The 22,830-nt window shown below is 48.4% G+C and overlaps 1 protein-coding gene across 6 annotated transcripts in view; it reads left to right on the forward strand.

Annotated features, from left to right (window-relative positions):
- The window catches only part of b3gntl1 (UDP-GlcNAc:betaGal beta-1,3-N-acetylglucosaminyltransferase-like 1), a 432,810-nt gene that overhangs the window by 290,200 nt on the left and 119,780 nt on the right, over window positions 1–22,830 (forward strand). For all 6 annotated transcript variants that reach the window (XM_038777401.1, XM_038777404.1, XM_038777405.1 and 3 more), the window contains one exon: window positions 504–628. In XM_038777401.1, coding sequence (XP_038633329.1) covers window positions 504–628 — 125 coding nt within the window. The remainder of the gene's footprint in view (window positions 1–503; window positions 629–22,830) is intronic.

Raw genomic sequence — 22,830 nt, forward strand, 5'->3', positions numbered from 1 at the left:
TATAAATGCCATTTTAACAGCATGCTAATCTTAATTACTGCCAAACAATCGCTCCAGCACTGAAAATTCAACTTTCCAAGTGTGGACTCTCATTCCTTGCCATTGCAAATGTAACAAATGGCTAGTTGACATTCATTTATTGCCAACGACAAGGTCCAGCCTATTAGTTTTTCCTTCAGAACTGCTGCATCAGCATGATGCAACCAGTGGTGCGCTTGAGTTGCCAGTTAGCAGCATGCCATGATAATTGGGTTACAGTTCTGGTTTCTACACTTCCAACTCAAACCATTCCAAGTCAAGAATATGCATACAGGGCAGCTTTGAGGCTTGAACCGCTGAATACCTGAAGATAGTCTCTCTCCAGTAAGAAATTGTTTGAATAACAGACGATGAATGAAACAGCTGTTTGAGCATTACTGATACATTTCTAAGGCCTTGCATGACTTCCATGCCGAAGGTTCTCATGTTGGAAATGCTGATTTCTCACTCATCTATTTCTGCAGGGTGTCCCTGAAGATTTGCTGTTCTTCTATGAAAATCTTCGGAAAGGAGGGGGCATGTTTCGAGTGGATCACTGTCTGCTCCTCTATCGCTACCACTCAGAGGCTGCAACACATGCTGTGTTAGAGTAAGGCTTTGCAGTCGAATTTTTGACTTTTTCTGAATTATTTCATGTACTAAACGCCTTGTTTATGCGCACACAGTGCATTGAGCTTTACCAATACAAAAATCTTGAACAGCATTAAAAAAACATTTACTGGTGCGATCTACCCAAATGGGAACAGAACCCCATACCACGTGTGATTAGCTGGGTGTTTAGCGGGGAATGCGGAGCCGAGGCCGCACTTGGTCCCGTTTTCTGCACTAAGGGACTCCGCTCGCCAAGACTCCTCAGTGCAGGAAGAGATCGGGATGTCATTTTAAAATGGCATCCCAATCGCTCGACCCCCTGACAAGACACCCCAACCCCCAAGATAGAGCAAGGAGAGTAATGAAAAATTTAAATCTGAAGGCAACAAATGGATTGATTTATGGACAGATGATGTTTCTAAGGTGAAATTTCATGTTATGTGAAGGGTTGAGACGGATACCGATATTGGCCATCTAGACAGACAGCACGGCAACTGTCAGGACGTCAAGGGTAGTAGCAAGAAAATAAAGTAGGTCAGTGCCGGTTTGAAAACTGGTCCCTGATCAAGCACAGGTAAGGTCACTGAAGGGCTGCACATAGATGAGGAATAGAGATGCCCTCGCAGTCTCCCATCTTCATTGGGAGCACCCACATAACCCTGTGCAGCTACCAGCCGCCCACAGCCTTGGGCACTCCAATTGGCTCTGCTGTCTATCAGGCCCGCCTGCCATCCCTAATTGGAGGAGGCATGCAGGGGCAGCCTGTTAATTGGCTAGCTCCAAGAAGTTTGCGCAAATGGTCAGGACCTGGGCACCTCCGGGGTCTGGATCCGTAGATGTTCCCAACATCCGAGAACCCTGTAAATCAGTACAATTCTGCCCTTATTTCCCCCATATAATAATTACTGACATTTAATTCATTTCAGAGGTTCAAAAGGAACATAAAAAACCAACCTGGTTTTATTTCCTTTGTAGTTCAGTAACAAACTGGGATGTATTTATTAAATCTCATTGTTTTCATTCACAAGAGAATCTGGATTGGTTTACTTTTTTTTAAAAAAAACTTCTGACCAATCGGATTTATTTTCTGCCTGAGGTGACAGAACAAGGATCGCAAAAGTTCTGACACTCCCAATCTAGCTATGGTTTAATTGCTAACATCAGCCTCCCAGACAGCAGCCCAGGGGAAAACAAACCAATTAAAAATAAGCCGAGAGTCTTTGAAGTGTTTCGTGTTTGAGCATCAGATCTTGAATAAATCAATTTCTTACATTGTTTTTGGGATTCGTTTCAGCGCAGTTTGTTGACTCACCGGGCCAATGTTTTACTAACTTTGCTTAAAGAAACATAGTCACGTCGAAAATAGGAGCTGGAATAGGCCATTCGGCCCTTCGAGCCTGCTCCGCCATTTATTTTGACCCTGGCTGATCCTTGACCTCAACGCCATACTCCCATGCTCTCCTCATGCCCCTTGACATCTTTAGTGTCTTGAAATCTATTTCCTTCTTCGACATATTCCATGACGTGGCCGCCATAGCCTTCTGTGCTAAAGAATTTCACAGCTTCACCACCCTCTGAGTGAAGAAGTTTCTCCTCATCTCAGTCCTAAATGGTCTACCCATATCCTGAGACTGTGACCCCTGTTCTAGACACCCCTCCTCCCCGCTCCCCCCCCCCCTCCCCTCAGCCATGGAAAGAACATCCCTGCAGTCTGTCACACCCTGTCAAAATGTTATACATTTCAATGAGATACCCTCATTATTCTGCATTCCAATTAATACAGTCGCAGTCAACCCAATCTCTCCTTGTACAACAATCATGCCATCCCAGGGATCAGTTTGGTGAATCTTCGCAGTACTCCCACTATGGCAAGTATATCCTTTCTTAGATAAGGAGACCAAAACCGCACACAATAGCCCAGATGTGGTCTCACCAAGGCCCTGTGCAGCTGCAGTTAGACATCCTTGCTCCTGCACTCAAATCCTCTTGCAATGAGGGCCAACATACCATTTGCCTTCCTAAATGCTTGCTGCACCTGCATGCTTGCTGTCAGTGACTGGTGTGCGAGGACACTCAGGTCTCTTTAAACGTCAATATTTCCAAACTATTCACCATTTAAATAAAGCTCTGCCATTCAATTTCTCCATCCAAAATGGAAAACGTCACATTTATCCACGTTACACTGCATCTGCCATGTATTTGTCCATTCGTTCAACTTGTCTTAGTCACCTTGAAGCCACTTAAAATCCTCCTCACCACTCACTTTCCCACCAAGTTTCATGTCGTCAGCAAACTTGGAAATTCTACTGTGGAACTAGTTTATTTAAGATTCATTAATTGTAACCAATCATTCATAAACGCCATGGGCGGAATTCTCCGTTGCCCAATGCCAATGTCGTAATTGGCGATCGGGCGAAGGATCCGCTCTGACACCCAAATTGGGGCCGGTTCCGGTTTGACGCTGGACAACCATGCTCCGTCCCCTCGGAAGTGCCGTAATTGTGCCGCACACCATTGCAATGGTGTTGGCGCATCATCGGCAGGCCCACCCGCCATGCTCCGCACCTGATGGGCCAAGTTCCCAACCATACGGTTGACATGTGGTCTCAGCGGCCGGGACCCCGACGTGGCGGCTGCGGACTGTGTCCAGCACCGCCACACTCAGCCGGAACCCGTGCTGCCCGCCGGGGAGGGCTAGGGGAATGGTGGGGGGGGGGGGGGGGACCAGGGGTAGCCTGTGGGGTCGCGGGTGGTGGGTCGGGTCCACGCACGGCTGGTGCCATATTGTAGGCGCGACCGCTGCAGGTAGTCGCCGTGCGCATGCGCGGCCAGGGACCTGGCCATTTTCAGAGCAGGAGCCAGGAGTTTCACCCGGCACCGCTTTTGGCCCCCCACATGTCCTGGAATCAGTGAAGGTTCAGTGCTGATTTTGACGTCGTAAAACGTCCACGAATTCTCCATTTGAGTCGCCACTTAGCCGCTGAAACGGAATGCTGAGTTCAGGCAGCAATTCTGTTCCTGTAATGAAACCTTACTGAATGTGAGATGAGGCTGCAACAAGCCCCTGTTCTTTGATCTGTGCCCACCACAGAATTATTCTTCTGAGGCAGTCACTCACAATTGAGGATGACTTGCTCCCAGTCCAGATCGTTGGGCTCTGAAATGGCTGACAAGGTCTATGCGCGATCTGCAGTCACTGCCATATGTGCAGCAGGTGGAGATTGGTGGGTGGACTGGTTGTTTGGAGGGTTCTGCACCCCCTCCACTGACTTGACTTGAGTCTGTGTGCTTCTGACACAGTTTCTCCATGTGTTCGGTGCCATCCCAATTACCCTCTCTCCATTTTGGTCGGTCACGGGCCAAGGTCTCCCACAAGTCAGTGGGGCTGTTTGACTGCTTCGGGCATGCTTTGAGGACAACCTTAAAATATTGCCTCTGTCCTCATGGGTAGAGTGATTGCTTCAGGAGTCTGGTGTCAGGCATACAAACGGCATGTCACAGGCTAGTGTTATGGGCCAGAGTTTAGAGAACCCCAAAGTGTATCATGGAGTTCACCTGACCCACAACTTTTAATAGATTGTAGTATGGAGAGCACACGGCCCAATCTACAGGTGTGGTACAGCAGAAATGGAAAAGTATTTTTTAAAGCAAAACAATGTTTATTCTATGAACTCAAGTTAACCCTTTTAAAACAAACAGCGAACATCTTAGCAACCATTAATTCGAATACAACCCTCAAACACTTCAACACTAAGTATTCCTTTAAGATTTCCTTTTAACATCCATACGACTTAAAACACCTTTTACCAGAAGCACATCAGGTTAAAGTCACTACTGAAAACATTTTTAATTCTGAATACACCAAATGATCAAGAGATAGTCTTTTGATGGCAGAGAGAACAGTAGTACACCTGCTTGGTCTGGCTTTAGCTCCAACACTGAAAACGGAACTAAAACACACCCTGTAGCAAACAGCCTAAAATGAAAGTAAAAAGCTGACAGACAGCCCAGCTCCACCCACTCTCTGACATCACTGCAGTAGTAAACACCCATTTCTTAAAGGTACTCTCACTACTGATATTTATATACACACCCATTTATAAACACCCATTTCTTAAAGGTACTTTCACATGACACTAGGTAATGTATTGCCAGCAGAACTTGCAGTTTTAAGCCTTAAAAATTTCTGATTCGGTGACTGTCAGGAAAAACTCTCACTTCAGACATCTGGGGGAGGGAGCGGGGGTAGTTGGCGGGGTAGGGGAGTGGTTCAGTTTTATTATATGAACAGAAAGGTGAGGCAGGATTCTCCACCTAAGCCTGCCCAGTGACCAGAGAATTCAGCCCGAGGTCAATGGACTTTTTGTTGTCTGCGTCTCGCCCGTGGCAATCTTGCAGCGGGCAGGGCAGAAGAATCCAGCCCGTAATGTATAAAACAACAACATGTGAGATACTGAATACTGTGAACTGTGATACAAACAGAAAACGCTGGAAAACCTCAGCAGGTCTGGCAGCATCAATGGAGACACAAACAGAGTTAATGTTAATATGACTCTTCTTTCTGTTTTTATTTCAACACATTTCCTGATGCCCACCACAGCCACATCCCCACACTGCCCTACCGCAGCGGCACTGCCCTGTACTAAATGTGCTAAATCTGCATTCTCACTCAGAGAGCTTGCTCAGAGATGATTGATGTAGGAGATTGAAATATCTCATTGGTTCAGTCCGAAACCCTATCCGGCAGTCAGTATTAAGCCACGTTATCTACATGCCATCCTCCTTGTCCTCTTCTCCTTTATCCTCACCTGTTAGAATACCCTCACATGTGTGTCATTTGTTTTCTTTTAACAAACAATTTTATTGAGGTATTTTAGGCATATAGAAAAAGTGACATTGTACAGTACAAAAAAAAAGTCAAGATACAAATTAAACATAGTGCAAACCACGGCTCTGTTCACGCACGGACCTGCCTCAATATCCCCCTACTCTACTCTACTCTACCCTAGACCCCCCCGACTGATGCTTATTCTTCTGTGAAGAAGTCAATAAATGGCTGCCACCTCCGGGCGAACCCTAATAGCGAACCTCTCAAGGCAAACTTGACTTTCTCCAGGCCAAGAAAGCTTGCCATGTTCGATAGCCATACCTCAGCCCTCGGGGGCTTTGAGTCCCTCCATGCAAACAATATTCGTCGCCGGGCTACCAGGGAAGCAAAGGACAGAACGTCGGCCTCTCTCTCTTCCTGGACTCCCGGGTTCTTCGAAACCCCAAAGATTGCCACCTCAGGGCTCATTACCACCCCAGTTTTCAATACCTGGGACATGACATCTGCGAATCCCTGCCAATACCCCCTGAGTTTAGGGCATGAACAGAACATGTGTACATGGTTAGCCAGCCCTCTGGCACATCTAGCACACATGCCCTCCAGCCCGAAGAATCTGCTCATCCGGGCCCCCGTCATGTAGGTGCTTGACCTTAAACTGGATCAGGCTGAGCCTGGCGCATGTTGCAGTCATGTTCACTCTGCTCAGGGCTTCTGCCCAGATACCGTTCTCCATCTCCAGCACACCTCCCCCACCCCCCCACCCCCTGAGCTCCTCTTCCCACTTAAACTTCAGGTCCTCGGTCTACATATCCTCAGCTCCCATTAGTTCCTCATAGACATCTGAGACTGTACCATTTCGGGAACAGTGACCATAATTCAGTAAGTTTTAAAGTGCTGGTGGACAACGTTAAGAGTGGACCCAGGGTGAATGTGTTAAATTGGGGGAAGGCTAAGTATAACAATACTAGGTGGGAACTGCAGAACCTAGATTGCGGGGGGGAAGTTTGAGGGTAAATCAACATCTGAGATGTGGGAGGCTTTCAAGTGTCAGTTGAAGGGAATTCAGGACTGGCATGTTCCTGTGAGGAAGAAGGATAAATACGGCAAATTTCAGGAACCTTGGATAACGAGAGATATTGTAGGCCTCGTCAAAAAGAAAAAGGAGGCATTTGTCAGGGCTAGAAGGCTGGGAACAGACGAAGCCTGTGTGGAATATAAGGGAAGTAGGAAGGAACTTAAGCAAGGAGTCAGGAGGGCTAGAAGAGGTTACAAAAAGTCATTGGCAAATAGGGTTAAGGAAAATCCTAAGGCTTTTTACACGTACATAAAAAGCAAGAGGGTAGCCAGGGCAAGGGTTGGCCCACTGAAGGATAGGCAAGGAAAAGGGTGAGGTACTAAATGACTACTTTGCATCAATATTCACCAAAGAGAAGGAATTGGTGGATGTTGAGTCTGGAGAAGGGTGTGTAGATAGCCTGGGTCACATTGAGATCCAAAAAGATGAGGTGTTAGGCGTCTTGAAAAATATCAAGGTAGATAAGTCCCCAGGGGCTGATGGGATCTACCGCAGAATACTGAAGGAGGCGAGAGAGGAAATTGCTGAGGCCTTGAGCAAAAACTTTGGATCCTCATTGTTTTCATGTGATGTCCCGGAGGACTGGAAAATGCCCAATGTTGTTCCTTTGTTTAAGAAGGGTAGCAAGGATAATCCAGGGAACTACAGGCTGGTGAGCCTAACGTCAGTGGTAGGGAAATTACTGGAGAGAATTCTTTGAGACAGGATCTACTCCCATTTGGAAGCAAACAGACGTATTAGTGAGAGGCAGCATGGTTTTCTGAAGGGGAGGTTGTGTCTCACTAACTTGATAGAGTTTTTCGAAGAGGTCACAAAGATGCTTGATGCAGGCAGGGCAGTGGATGTTGTCTATATGGACTTCAGTAAGGCCTTTGACAAGGTCCCTCATGTTAGACTGGTACAAAAGGTGAAGTCACACGGGATCAGGGGTGAGCTGGCAAGGTGGATACAGAACTGGCTAGGTCATAGAAGGCAGAGAGTAGCAATGGAAGGGTGCTTTTCTAATTGGAGGGCTGTGACTAGTGGTGTTCCGCAGGGTTCAGTGCTGGGAGGAAAATGTAACTGGTCTGATTAGTAAGTTTGCAGACGACACAAAGGTTGGTGGAATTGCGGATAACGATGAGGACTGTCAGAGGATACAGCAGGATTTAGATCGTTTGGAGACGTGGGCGGAGAGATGGCAGATGGAGTTTAATCCGGACAAATGTGACGTAATGCATTTTGGAAGGTCTAATGCAGGTAGGGAATATACAGTGAATGGTAGACCCCTCAAGAGTATTGACGGTCAGAGAGATCTAGGTGTACAAGTCCACAGGTCACTGAAAGGGGCAACACAGGTGGAGAAGGTAGTCAAGAAGGCATACGGCATGCTTGCCTTCAATGGCCGGGGCATTGAGTATAAGAATTGGCAAGTCATGTCGCAGCTGTACAGAACCTTAGTTAGGCCACACTTGGGCAGCACGGTGGCCTTGTGGTTAGCATAACCGCCTCACGGCGCTGAGGTCCCAGGTTCGATCCCGGCTCTGGGTCACTGTCCGTGTAGAGTTTGCACATTCTCCCCGTGTCTGCGTGGGTTTCGCCCCCACAACCCAAAAATGTGCAGATTAGGTGGATTGGCCAAGCTAAAATTGCCCCTTAATAAAAAAAAAAAAAAAAAATAATTGGGTAATCTAAATTTATAAAAAAAAAAAAAAAGTTAGGCCACACTTGGAGTATAGTGTTTAATTCTGGTCGCCACACTACCAGAAGGATGTGGAGGCTTTACAGAGGGTGCAGAAGAGATTTACCAGGATGTTGCCTGGTATGGAGGGCATTAGCTATGAGGAGCGGTTGAATAAACTCGGTTTGTTCTCACTGGAACGACGGAGGTTGAGGGGCAACCTGATAGAGGTCTACAAAATTATCAGGGGCATAAACAGAGTGGATAGTCAAAGGCTTTTCCCCAGAATAGAGGGGTCAATTACTAGGGGGCATAGGTTTAAGGTGCGAGGGGCAAGGTTTAGAGTAGATGTACGAGGCAAGTTTTTTGCACAGAGGGTAGTGGATGCCTGGAACTCGCTGCCGGAGGAGGTGGTGGAAGCAGGGACGATAGTGACATTTAAGGGGCATCTTGACAAATACATGAATTGGATAGGAAGAGAGGAATACGGACCCAGGAAGTGTAGAAGATTTTAGTTTAGTCGGGCAGCATGGTCGGCACGGGCTTGGAGGGCCGAAGGGCCTGTTCCTGTGCTGTACTTTTCTTTCATCTTTGCTTTCTTTGTACCCTCTCCCACCTCTCACCTAGAAACTACCCTCTCCTGCCTCCCCTTCGGCGGGAGACGTGGGGAGGACTGCACCAGTCTGCGTACAAAATCCCGCACCTGGAAGTATCTAAAATCGTTTCCTCTCGCCAGCTCAAACTTCTCCTCCAGCACCCTCATGCTCGGAAAGCTCCCTTCCAGGAACAGATCCCCCATCCTCACAATCCCCGCCCTCCTCCACAGCCGATACCCCCGTCCATGTTCCCTGGGGCAAAACGATGGTTGCCGCAGATTGGGGTCCACACCGATGCTCTTACCTCCCCTACATGCCTTCTCCACTGGCCCCAGATCCGAAGAGCCGCCACCACTATCGGGCTGGTGGAGTACCGTGCCGGCGGAAGCAGCAGAGGCGCCGTGACCAGGGCTGCTAAGCTAGTGCCCCTGCACGAAGCAGCCTCTATCCGCTCCCAAACCGACCGCGCACCCACCATCCATTTCCTTATCATCGCTATGTTGACCGCCCAGTAATAGTTGCTGAAGTTCGGCAATGCCAGCCCCCCTTCTCTGTTCCTTTCAAGCATCACCCTCTTCACCCGCGGGGACTTCCCTGCTCATACAAATCCCAGAATAATTTTATTCAGCCTCTTAAAGAAGGACCGTGGGATAAAGATGGGGAGACACTGAAAAACAAACAAGAACCACAGGAGAATCGTCACCTTAACAGTCTGCACCCTCCCCGCCAATGACAGCGAGAGTTATCCCACCTCCGGACCTCCTCCCTCACTCGTTCCACCAGTCAGGACAGGTTGAGCTTATGCAACTTGCCTCAGTCCCGTGCCACCTGAATCCCCAAATATCAGAAACTCTCCCCCACTAGCCTGAACGGCAACCCCTTCAGTCTACTCTCCTGCCCCCTCGCCTGAATTACGAACAGCTCGCTCTTAGCCATGTTTAATTTATATCCTGAGAATTGGCCAAATTCCCTCAGGATTTCCATAATGCCGTCCATCCCCACCATTGGGTCCGATATATTTAACAGCAGATCGTCTGCGTATAACGAGACTCTATGTTCCATTCCCCCCGGACCAGCCCTTTCCAGCCCCTAGAAGCTCTCAATGCAATTGCCAGCGGCTCTATGGCCAGCGCAAACAGCAGAGGGGAGAGAGGGCAGCGCTGTCTTGTCCCACTGTGCAGTCTAAAGTAGTCCGATGTCGTCCTGTTTGTCCTTACACTCGCCTCCGGGTCCTGATATAATAGCCTAACCCAGTCAATGAACTCCGCCCCGAACCAAACCGTCCTCGTACCTCCCACAGATAATCCCACTTGATCTGGTCAAAAGCCTTTTCAGCATCCATGGCTACCACTATCTCTACCTCCCTACTCTCCGGGGGCGTCATAATCACGTTGAGCAGCCTTCTCAGGTTGGCCACCAGCTGCCTCCCCTTTACAAACCCGATTTGATCCTCCACAATTACATCCGGTACACAGTCCTCAATTCTGGTCGCCAAGATCTTGGCCAGTAACTTGGCGTCTACGTTGATCAAAGAGATCGGCCTGTATGACCCACAAGCCTCTGGGTCCTTATCCCGTTTCAGAATAAGCGAGATGGTGGCCTGCGACATCGTCGGGTGTAAACTCCCTCTGTCTCTTGCATCGTTAAAGATCCTGACCAGCACCGGCTCCACTATCCCGGCAAATTGTTTGTAAAACTCCACCGGATACCCATCCGGCCCCGGGGCTTTACTCGACTGCATGACCTTCAGGCCCCCCAATACCTCTTCGATCCTGACCAGGGCCCCCAGTCCGTCCACCAGCCCCCTCCCCACTCTTTGGAAGGTCAGTCCGTCCAGGAATCGCCTCATCCCCCTGGTCCCACGGGGCGGTTCCGAAGTGTACAGCTTCCTATAAAAGTCCCTAAAGACCTTGTTCAGCCCTGCCGGGTCATCCACCAGATTACCCTCCCCATCCACTACCCTCCCTATTTCCCTAGCCGCTTCCCTCTTCCTTATTTGTTGCACAAGCATTCTACTGGCCTTCTCCCCATGCTCATAAATCGCGCCTTTTACCTATACAAGCTGCTCTACAGCCTTGCCTGTAGTCAGCACCCCAAACTCGGCCTGCAGCCTCTGTCGTTTCCTGAGTAACTCTGGCCTCGGAGATTCCGCGTAACTCGTGTCCATCCATAGAATTTCCTTAATCAGTCGGTCCGTCTCTGCCCTATCTGTCTTGTCCCTATGAGCCCAGATTGAGATCGGCTCCCCTCTCACCACTGCCTTCAGTGCCTCCCAGAGCACCGCTGCCGAGACTTCTCCAGTATCGTTCACCTGCAGGTAATTCTTCATGCATTTCCTCAGCCTCTCGTACACCACCTTGTCCGTGAGTAATCCAACTTCCAGCCTCCATGGTGGGCGCTGAAAGCTGTCCTTACAAAACTGCAGGTCTACCCAGTGCGGAGCATGGCCCGATATGGCAATTTCCGAGTATTCTACCTCCACCATTCTGGGAAGCAGGTCCCCACTCACAACAAAGTAGTCAATTCGGGAATACACCTTATGGACATGAAAGTAGTATGAGAACTCCCTCGCCCGGCTAAATCCCCACGGATCTGCTCCCCCAATTTGTTCCATGGACCCTCTCAGTTCCTTCGCGATTGCTGGCAACCTGCCCGTTGTTGAACAAGACCGGTCCGGGCTCAGGTCCAGGACTGTATTAAAGTCCCCGCCCACGATCAGCTTACGCGAGTCCAAGTCAGGGATCTTCCCTAGCATCCTCGTAATAAACTCCACATCGTCCCAATTAGGGGCATACACACTGACCAGGACTACTCTCACCCCTTCAAGCTTACCCCTCACCATAACGAACCTGTCACCCCCATCCACGACTGTGCCCTCCGCCTCAAATTGTACCCTTTTATTAATCAGGATCACAACCCCCCTCGTCTTAGAATCAAGCCCCGAATGAAAGACCTGACTGACCCAGCCCTTCCTGAACCTAACCTGGTCTGCCACTTTCAGGTGCATCTCCTGCAGCATGACTATGACCGCCTTCAGAACCCGCAGATGCGCAAACACACGCGCCCTGTTCACTGGCCCGTTTAACCCTCTAACATTCCAGGTGATCAGCCTGGTTGGGGGGCACTTCACCCCCCCCCCTCATTTGCCGATCAGCCATCCCCTTTCCTTGGCCAGCCCCCCAGCCATGTGTCGCGCTTCATCTGGCCCGCCTCCTGACCGGCTCCACCCATGACCTCCTCACTGTTGCCACGCCCAGTTTCCATCCCCATCAGCAGAACGACCACCCCTCCCCCCTCACCCCCCCAGCAACACCATTCTATCGCCTTACCCCTGCTCTAATCTAACTATATGCACACCCCCACCTCGGCATCCATTGACTAGCCCCATTCAGCTAGCCTGGGGCTCCCAGCCTCGGCGCCAGCGCGTCTCCCACCCATTGTTCCCAGTCACCCCTCCCCCGACCCATCCATACCACTTCCCCAGATCAGCCCTACTTAAGCAAACACTCTATACAAGTAATTAACAACCCCCACAATAGCACAATTCAACTTAAACAAGACAAAAAAAAGAAAGAGATAAGGAATAACAGGCACTCTCAGTCCTTCCCATACAGACACAGAAAAGATTGCACAAGGTTCCCCTGAAGCATCCCTCTTAACCCAACCCTTTTAACTGTTTTCTTTATTATTTTCCCCCCAGCTAAGCTCAAATAATCAAAGAGCCCAAAAAGGAAACATTCAGGTAAACCACACAAAAAGCACGCAAAGAAACGACAAAAACGGACCCAAACATGCAGCCAATTTTCAAAACGGGAGAGTCACCACATATACTTAAAAGTTCTAACATGAGTCCAAACCCCCTCAGCTCAGGGACAGCCATTGTTTCTTAACGAAGTCCATCGCCTCTTCGGTTTCCTCGAAATAGTGGTGCTGACCCTCATACGTAACTCCCAGTCGCGCCGGAAAAAGCAGCCCGAATTTCACCTTGTTTTTATACAGTATCTCCTTCCCCTGCCTCCCCTCCTCCTGGCCACCTCCGCGCTCAAATCTTGGTACACACGCAGGGTGGTATTGTCCCAAGTACAGCTTTGTGTGCTCTTTGCCCATTGCAGCACCCGTTCCTTGTCCAGGTACCTGTGAAAGTGTACCACCATCGCTCGTGGGGGACCTCCTCATCGCGGCTTCCCCACCTGCACTCTGTGTGTTCTGTGTGTCCACCACCAGGGGACACGGGAACACCACGTTCCCCAGCAACCTCTGAAACATACTCTCCACAAACGCGGCAGCGTCCAGCCCCTCTGCCCCCTCCGGAAAGCCCACGATTCTCACGTTCTGCCGACGAGATCTGTTGGCCAGGTCCTCCAGCCTTTCCAGAAGCACTTTCTGCTGGCCCCTCAACCTCCGAATCGCCACATCCGCCACCGTTTGAAAGTTAGCCTGCTCCTCCACTGACTTCTCCAACTGCTGGAGCCTTTTTCCCATCTGGTCAATTGACTTCTGTAGCGGCTCCAAGTTGTGGGCTGGGCTGTCGGCACCTTGCTCTGAACACCAGCCATGCTGGTCCCTCTCACAGCCTCCACTGTGCCCTTATTCGACCACTTCTTCTGCTGTTTACGGTCCCTCCGGCTTCTTAGGTCCATACAATTCTGTATGGGTCCTGTGCCTGAGTACTATTGCTTTCTAGTTCCGCGCTCAAAAGCGCAACAATGTCGGGGGAAAAGGTCCAAAAGTCCGACCGAGACGGGAGCCACCAAATGTGCGACCTACTCCCTCATAGCTGCCACCGGAAGTCCGTTTGTCATTTGTTTCTGCACGTTTAAAGGTGCCCTCAAAGCCCATTTGCTCAGTCTACTGCTTTTAGTCAGCTCCCCTGAGGCAGCACAGTGGTTAGCACTGTTGCTTCACAGCACCAGGGTTCCAGCTTCGATTCCTGGCTTTGGTCACTGCCTGTGTGGAGTCTGCATGTTCTCCCCGTGTCTGCGTGGGTTTCCTCCGGGTGCTCCGGTATCCTTTTACAAGTCCTGAAAGACCAGCTGATAGTTAATTTGGACATATTCTCCCTCCGTATACCCGAACAGGCGCCGGGATTTGGCAACTAGGAGATTTTCACAGTAACTTTATTGCAGTGTTAATGTAAGCCTACTTGTGACAATAAAGATTATTATTAATTAATTGACCCTCAGATAATGGGATGTTGTTCAATCCTTTATTCCCTTCAGTATTCTTTTTCGTCCCCTATGTAAAGTACCTCGTAATGGATTCTGCAGTAAACACACATTGCAAATGCAAGTTATTACTGTTGCCATGATGATTTACTTTCTGCCTGACTGCTGTTGGCAGTCCCCAACATTTGACAAGAAAACGCATTAAAAACTATTTATCGTGTTGTAACCTCGTAGTACGATTCAGCCCACGTAAAAGATCTATTGTTCCTTTCTAAGTTTTAATGCTACAATTTTCCCATCTTCAGATTAGACATCAATGTACCTAATTTACATCTGTGGCCAAAGTGTAAGCTACCATCATTAGGTCACGAGAATGCAGTGGTTTGTGAACATTTTGTCGGAGTTTATGAGTTGATCTGAATCATTCCTTGTCGCTCTTTTTGGGGAAAATAATTGTGTGGTGTGGGCATCGCTTTAAGACCAGTATTTATTGGTCATCCCTGTTTGCCGTGGGTGTAGCTGAGAGATTTCCTGGGTTGCGTACTCATAGAAATCAGTTATCAACGATTGGATTGGATTTGTTTATTGTCACGTGTACCGAGGTACAGTGAAAAGTATTTTTCTGCAAGCAGCTCAACAGATCATTCAGTACATTGGAAGAAAGGGAATTGAACAGAATTCAAGAAAGTACATGAGAATACATAATAGGGCTACACAATATATACAATGTACTACATAAGCATTGGCATCGGATGAAGCAGACAGGGTGTAGTATTAATGAGGACAGTCCATAAAAGGGTCGTTTAGGAGTCTGGTGACAGTGGGGAAGAAGCTGTTTTTGAGTCTGTTCGTCCGTGTTCTCAGACTTCTGAATCTCCTGCCCGATGGAAGAAGTTGGAAAAGTGAGTAAGCCGGGTGGGAGGGATCCTTGATTATGCTGCCTGCTTTCCCCCGGCAGCGGGAGGTGTAGATGGAATCGATGGATGGGAGGCAGGTTCGTGTGATGGACTGGGCGGTATTCACGACTCTCTGAAGTTCCTTGCGGTCCTGGGCCGAGCAGTTGCCATACCAGGCTGTGATGCAGCCCGAGAGGATGCTCTCTATAGTGCATCTGTAAAAGTTGGTAAGGGTTAATGTGGACATGCCAAATTTCCTTAGTTTCCTGAGGAAGTAAAGGCGCTGTTGTGCTTTCTTGGTGATAGCGTCGACATGAGTGGACCAGGATAGATTTTTGGTGATGTGCACCCCTAGGAATTTGAAGCTGCTCACCATCTCTACCTCAGCTCCGTTGATGCTGACAGGGGTGTGTACAGTACTATGCTTCCTGAAGTCGATGACCAGCTCTTTAGTTTTGCTGGCATTAAGGGAGAGATTGTTGTCATTGCACCACTCCACTAGGTTCTCTATCTCCCTCCTGTATTCAGACTCGTCGTTGTTCGAGATCCGGCCCACTATGGTCGTATCGTCAGCAAACTTGTAGATGGAGTTGGAACCAAGTTTTGCCATGCAGTCGTGTGTGTACAGGGAGTAGAGTAGGGGGCTAAGTACGCAGCCTTGCGGGGCACCGGTGTTGAGGACTATTGTGGAGGAGGTGTTGGTGTTCATTCTTACTGACTGTGGTCTGTTGGTCAGAAAGTCAAGGATCCAGTTGCAGAGTGGAGAGCCATGTCCTAAGTTTTGGAGCTTTGATATGAGCTTGGCTGGGATTATGGTGTTGAAGGCGGAGCTGTAGTCAATAAATAGCAGTCTGATGTAGGAGTTCTTGTTTTCGAGATGCTCTAGGGATGAGTGTAAGGCCAGGGAAATGGCATCTGATGTGGACCGGTTGCGACGGTATGCGAATTGAAGTGGGTCAAGGCATTCCGGGAGTATGGAGGTGATGCGCTTCATGATCAGCCTCTCAAAGCACTTCATTACAACTGACGTCAGGGCCACCGGGCGGTAGTCATTGAGGCACGTTGCCTGGTTCTTCTTTGGTACCGGTATGATGGTGGTCTTCTTGAAGCAGGTGGGGACTTCGGAGTGGAGTAGGGATAGGTTAAAGATGTCTGTGAAAACCTCTGCCAGCTGGTCCGCGCAGGTTCTGAGTGCACGACCAGGGATCCCGTCCGGGCCCATCGCCTTCCGTGGGTTCACTTTCAGGAAGGCCGATCTGACTTCGGAAACTGTGATGGTGGGTATGGGTGAATTATGGGTTGCTGGGGCACTCGATAGCGGGTTGTTGGTTACCTGCTCAAACCGAGCATAGAATGCGTTAAGTTCATCGGGGAGGGGTGCACTGCTGCCAGAGATACTGCTTGGCTTCGCTTTGTAGCCCGTTATGTTGCTTAGTCCTTGCCACAACCGCCGAGAGTCTGTCTGTGACTCTAGAGTGCATTCTTCAATGGAAACTGGAACTAGTCTAGTTGAGCTACTCACGGTTGACCAGCTCCCAGTTGGCCATTTGTGATGCTCCCATTTGAGCAGAGAAGGTAGACAACGTTGCTGGAGAAAACCATCTCAAGCCGAGAAGGAAAAAGAACCAAAACGAAAGCCTGAACTTCAGAAAGACATTGACTGGAAGTCATTCTTGTGCATCAAGGATCATTATTCTTTTATTTTTAATATTTTATTTCCTTTTCCACCACCCTTTTTCCTCTGTGTTGTTTGTCTGTGTGTGTGTGTGTGGTGTGTATAGTGGGAGTGGGGAGTATTAGGAAGGCGGTAGGATAGGGATAGTAAATGGTCAGTTACATTTTCTATCCATTTAATTGTAATACTGTACATAATAAAAGATTACTTGTGTTTTAAAGTTACAAACTTGGTGACTGGAGTTTATTGGATGCAACCAAGGACCTTGGGTATTTTAGATAAACTCGAATTTCACCAGTGTTGCGACTCCGGGTCAAGTGGGGCTGAAATTGACCAGCACTAGCCCCAGGATGTCGTGACAAAGTTTCCCAAAGGGACAAATGCAAGCACGTGGCCATTTAGCTTCATAAGGCTGTTTTTTTACTTTGGGGTGGGGGGATCAGGAGTCCGGACTGTTTCCAAAAACAACACTCCCCAGGGGGCAGCAGCCACTGATTGGCACAGTCCCAGATTGATATGGAGACAATGCCAATCTCAAAGACTTAAAAAAAAAATTAAGCCAATAAGATAAATTCATCAGCCTGGCGACCAGTGTAGGAGGGAGAAAATGCCTCTACAGGGCGGCTCGTAGCAACACTGGCCTGGCTGGAATACAGGCCTCTCGGACTGCCTACCGACTTAAACCGGCCTCCACCAGTGCAGAAAACTGGTGGCCAACTAGAAACCTCCAGTCAGCCTCTTCTAATTGACTTCATTAGGCCGGCTGTCTCCAAGCCTGCCTCTGAATAAGTGGCCAGTTCTGGAAATGGGGAGAAAGTGCAAACTCCACACAGACAGTCACCAGACATCAGAATTGAACCTGGGACCCTGGAGCTGCGAGGCAGCAGTGCTAACCACTGTGCAACCGTGCCGCCCATATGACCCAGAGTTTTCAATAAATGTATTCCTGGCGGATTCATCACATGACATGCCCCACACTCCGGCCATTAGAACATAGAACAGTACAGTACAGCACAGAACAGGCCCTTCGGCCCTCGATGTTGTGCCGAGCAATGGTTGCCCTACTCAAGTCAACGTATCCACCCTATACCAGTAACCCAACAACCCCCCCCCCCCCCCCCCCCCCAATTAACCTTATTTTTTAGGACACTAAGGGCAATTTAGCATAGCCAATCCACCTAACCCGCACATCTTTGGATTGTGGGAGGAAACCGGAGCACCCGGAGGAAACCCACGCACACACGGGGAGGACGTGCAGACTCCGCACAGACAGTGACTCAGCCGGGAATCGAACCTGGGACCCTGGAGCTGTGAAGCTTTTATGCTAACCACCATGCTACCGTGCTGCCCGTCAGCCAATAATCCATCCTATATTGACATATTACTTTCTGGCGCCAATTGGAAATGAAAAAAGACTCATTACGAAATTGAATAATGCGCGAACATCATCATCAGCCAAACACACTTTCCCCCCATTTTTGATATTTTTATATCTGGGTAAGAGAAACGTTCAAAGAAAATGAGAGGGAAAAAAAGCAATCTTTTTTCATGTCCCATGATTTTTCGCCAGGGTTTCACACAGCAGTGTCCATGGAGATTGAGCTCAATTCCTGGGGACTCTAGGCCAATCTAGATTAGCAACCCTGGGTTATGACCTCGGCTGTATGTCTCTTTCGAAGGCATTAGGTCATGGTGTGAAGTCACTTAAGCAGTGTTTTCTAGTGGCCATTACTCGTGCATTAATGAGGACAATGATATTCCAGTTGGACATTCAGTCGTGGGGGGCATGGTGGCACGGTGGTTGGCACTGCTGCCTCACAGCATCAGGGACCTGGGTTAAATTCTGGCCTTGGGTGACTTTGTGGAGTTTGCAGTCTCCCCCCCCCCCCCCCCCCCCCCCCCCCCCCCCCGAGTCTGCATGTGTTTCCTCCGGGTGCTCCAGTTTCCTTCCATAGTCCAAGGACGTGCAGGTTAGTTGGCCATGATAAATTTTGCCCCTTAGATTCTTGGGATGTGCAGGTTAGGTGGGGTAATGGTGTTACAGGGATAGGGCATGGGAGTGGGGTAGGGTTCTCTTTCGGAGGATCGCTGCAGATTTGATGGGTCAAATGGCCTCCTTCTGCACTGTAGGGATTTTATGGGGACATCATAGATAAAGAGGCTAATCCTGCCATGGCCTGAGATCTACAAACGCATTCTTTCCAGCAGAACTTACTCAGTAAATGGACATCCTGACTGGACCTCCTTAGTCTCTGGTCCCTGACTTAATTTGTAAATCTCCTACTGGTGACCTTCGAGAGGTCAGTATATAGATGAAGGTAGGATTTTCCTTGCAGACTTTGAGACCCCGCTTACAGGGTGAAATAAGGTCAGAAACCCACTTAGTGCGGGGAATAGTCAGCTGACAGTGATTTTCCCCAAACTAGCCAATTAATGGGCAGAGGCCGAGCTTGCCATCCAATTAAGTATGACAGATGGGCTGCATGAGGTGGAGGACCAATAGAAGGCCTTCCAGCTCTGAAGAGGCAGTAGGCACACACTTTCAGGGATGTGAGAGGGGGTGCCAAAAATGGAGGCATCCTTTCACCAAATTTAACTTTTGAATTAAAAAATACCCTCAGCAGCCGACCCATATTGTGGAGGGGAAGCCCCTCTGCATGGCATTCGGAGCTCTGCCCCTCCTTACTCCCAAGCACACAGCAGCCCCCCTCCCTCCCCCACCTGAAACCCTCCACTCTGGCCTTGGTTAAGTAGCCCAGCATGCCAGCCAGTGGCGTGAATTTGTGCCCATGTCCACGTCTGTACTTGGGAATTTCACTGGACTCAATGATTTAACTCCGCACACTTCTCGCCAACAGATTGATCTTGGAGCAACGCAGTGCTAATTAAATTATAGTGCAGGTTGACAGCAGAGAGATTTACACCGGTACGGTGCATTGGAATAACAAAAATATCAATCACTTTGCAGGGGGTCCAAGTTCTCTCAGGGGGAGTCCGAACTGTTTATTTTTAATAAAATGTGACACAAAGTTATGGCTGGTTAGCTATTCCCTCACTGCACTGATCCACAGTATAAATAAACTCAACCCTGCTCTCAGTTTTTAAAATTAAATTTTTATGTGTGGCAATTGAAACAAAATACTTTCTATAACGTCAGTGCAATAGCACACAAGAGATATTCCAGTGTTGGAGGGTGGTGCAGATAAATTAAGTATTGTACAAAAAGAATTCAGATTCAAGGATCCTGTTGTTAATTTGACCACACATATAATTTTGTGGGTAGACATCTTTACCTGGAAGTTTTCTGGACTTGAAGTTCTTGATGGACAATATATTCTAGAACAATATTAGTATCAGAAAGCCCCAGTAAGCTCTTGTTCCGAGCCTGTATGTGACCTCCAAGGACCAACTCAGAGTACAGAAGCCATCCACTTAACAATATCGCCTTTGTAAATAGAAAATAATAGAGGGCTATTTCACTGGTGATTAGTCCAATGAGATTTACAGCCTATCTCCATAACCATTGCTCTATTTCTGGTCTGCATTGTGTTACAACACCCTGGGCTAATGTGCGGTCAATTCCAGTCCCACATGACCTGCAGTCGCTACACAGGTGAAATTGTGGGCGGTGGTTAGCACTGCGGCTTCACAGTGTCGGGGACAAGGGTTCGATTCCCGGCTTGGGTCACTGTCTGTGTGGAGTCTGCACGTTCTCCCCGCGTCTGCGTGGGTTTCCTCCAGGTGCTCCGGTTTCCTCCCACAAGTCCTGAAAGACGTGCTTGTGAGGTGAATTGGACATTCTGAATTCTCCCTCTGTGTACCCGAACAGGCGCCGTAGTGTGGCGACTAGGGGATTTTCACAATAACTTAATTGCAGTGTTAATGTAAGCCTACTTGTGACACTAATAAAGATTATTATTATATAAAAATGTTTATTTTATATTCAAAGCCGTGGTTTAGGTTGAGTTAAATTGACCACAGTCACCAGGTTGGTAAAGTTTGAACACATTATTATTAACAGTAATTATAATTAAATAGGCAAAAACACAACTAGCTATCTACGATCTGATTTCCAACCTCCGCCCCTCCCCCATTTTCTATACACCCACACACACAAAAAACAACACAGAGAGAAAAGGTTGGTTGAGAGGTAAAGAAAATATAATGAAATAAAAGGATAAAGGAGCTTTGATTCAGATGAATGTCTTCCAGCTAATTTCTTTCTCAAGGTTATTTTTCCCCCTGCCCATTGGTCCCCTGATGCTCCGTCCTTTCCCACACCATTTGCAAAGCAAACAGGCTCTTAATCACCCGATTGGGTGATTTGTGACTCTTGGTGAAACAGCCTATTATTATCACATACCTAAACATTTTTATAACAAACAAAAACATTTAAGCATTTGAAGAAACTAGAAAAAATACACCCACAATTGTTTTAACTCATTTATGGCAGAATCCGCTCCTAGTTTTTATGTTCTAATGATCTTTCATCACGTCGAGGAGATTAAGCTTTAACTTTTAGAGATCAGAGGACAATCTTGGAGAGTTGGCAACTCTATTGAAGAGCTGCACTTGGTAAGAGATAGAGGACAACATTGGGGCACCAACTCTCCATCTCACCCTCCCATCAAGCATGGCTCCCTGAGGCTTTGATTTTTTACTGGCGGTAAATGTTGTGTCAATTGTGGTGAATTATTTTAGTTCTAAACGTCTTGCTCTTTTCTATGCTTGCTACATGACACCAGCCTCAAATGCTGCCCAGTTTAGGTGCCTGTCCCACTTTCAGGTGTTAAGCCCTAAGGGAAAGCAAGGCATCTAGGGATGTGGCTGGGTTGAGGAATTGACCCAGCCCATCAAAACCAGATCTACTGAAACCTGGACAGGCACAGCACACCTCAGGCACATGGTGCCCAACCTATGATTGGCTGAATCAGGGGAGGTGGTGGAAGATGATGCTGGAGCCAAAGATCGGAAAATCAATATATCAACCTGAGCGTGATGGGGCTGAATTTCCATAGGTCGTTTCCAATCTCCCACCATGACATAAGCTGTGGATCAGTAGAACCACTGGGAAATTAGCCTGGACAGTTGTTTCTCCTGGTATGAATCTTCGAGAAAAATATTATGAGGAATATATCATTCTTGATGAAAGCTCTTGAAATGGCAGCAACAGAGATAGTGTATGCTTGATAAACGACTTGAATTGATTCATCATTAAATATCGAAGACAAGATTTTCCACTTGGCTGAAGCGAGCACTTTTCCAGGAGACACATCCGGAGTGAGACTCATACAGAGTGGGAGATTTAAACTTGGTAATTTGGTGCAGTGAGGTAAATCGGTGCAGAGTGTGAGGAGGTGCTTTTTAACCCTGGTAAGTGACTGGTAAGTAGTCTCTCTTTTTCTTTTCATTGTCTAATTTATTTATTTTTATTTTGAAATTCTAGTTGTTTAAGTTTACCAAGGGTTTAAGACATGGCAGGAGATCCCAGACCCGTGTCATGCTCCTCGTGTGCGATGTGGGAGCTCAGGGACACGTCCACTGTCCCTGGCTCCTTCACGTGCAAGAAGTGTGTTCAGTTGCAGCTCTTGTTAGACCGCTTGACGGCTCTGGAGCTGCGGATGGACTCACTTTGGAGCATCCGCGATGGTGAGGAGGTCGTGGATAGCACGTTTAGCGAGTTGGTCACACCGCAGGTGAAGGTTACTGAGGGAGATAGAAAATGGGTGACCAAAAGAAAGAGCAAGAGTAGGAAGGCAGTGCAGGTGTCCCCTGCGGTCATCTCCCTGCAAAACAGATATACTGCTTTGGATACTGTTGAGGGAGATGGCTCACCAGGGGAAGGCAGCAGCAGCCAGGTTCATGGCACCGTGGCTGGCTCTGCTGCACAGCAGGGCAGGAAGAAAAATGGCAGGGCCATAGTGATAGGGGACTCGATCGTAAGGGGAATAGACAGGCGGTTCTGTGGACGCAATCGAGACTCCAGGATGGTATGTTGCCTCCCTGGTGCAAGGGTCAAGGATGTCTCGGAGCGGCTGCAGGACATTTTGGGGGGGGGAGGGTGAACAGCCAGCTGTCGTGGTGCACATAGGCACCAACGATATAGGTAAAAAACGGGATGAGGTCCTACAAGCGGAATTCAGGGAGTTAGGAGTTAAACTAAAAAGTAGGACCTCAAAGGTAGTAATCTCAGGATTGCTACCAGTGCCACGAGCTAGTCAGAGTAGGAATGTCAGGATAGATAGGATGAATGCGTGGCTCGAGAGATGGTGCAAGAGGGAGGGATTCAAATTCCTGGGGCATTG

The sequence above is a fragment of the Scyliorhinus canicula genome, chromosome 18 (assembly GCF_902713615.1).
Source record: "Scyliorhinus canicula chromosome 18, sScyCan1.1, whole genome shotgun sequence".
NCBI lineage: Eukaryota > Metazoa > Chordata > Chondrichthyes > Carcharhiniformes > Scyliorhinidae > Scyliorhinus > Scyliorhinus canicula.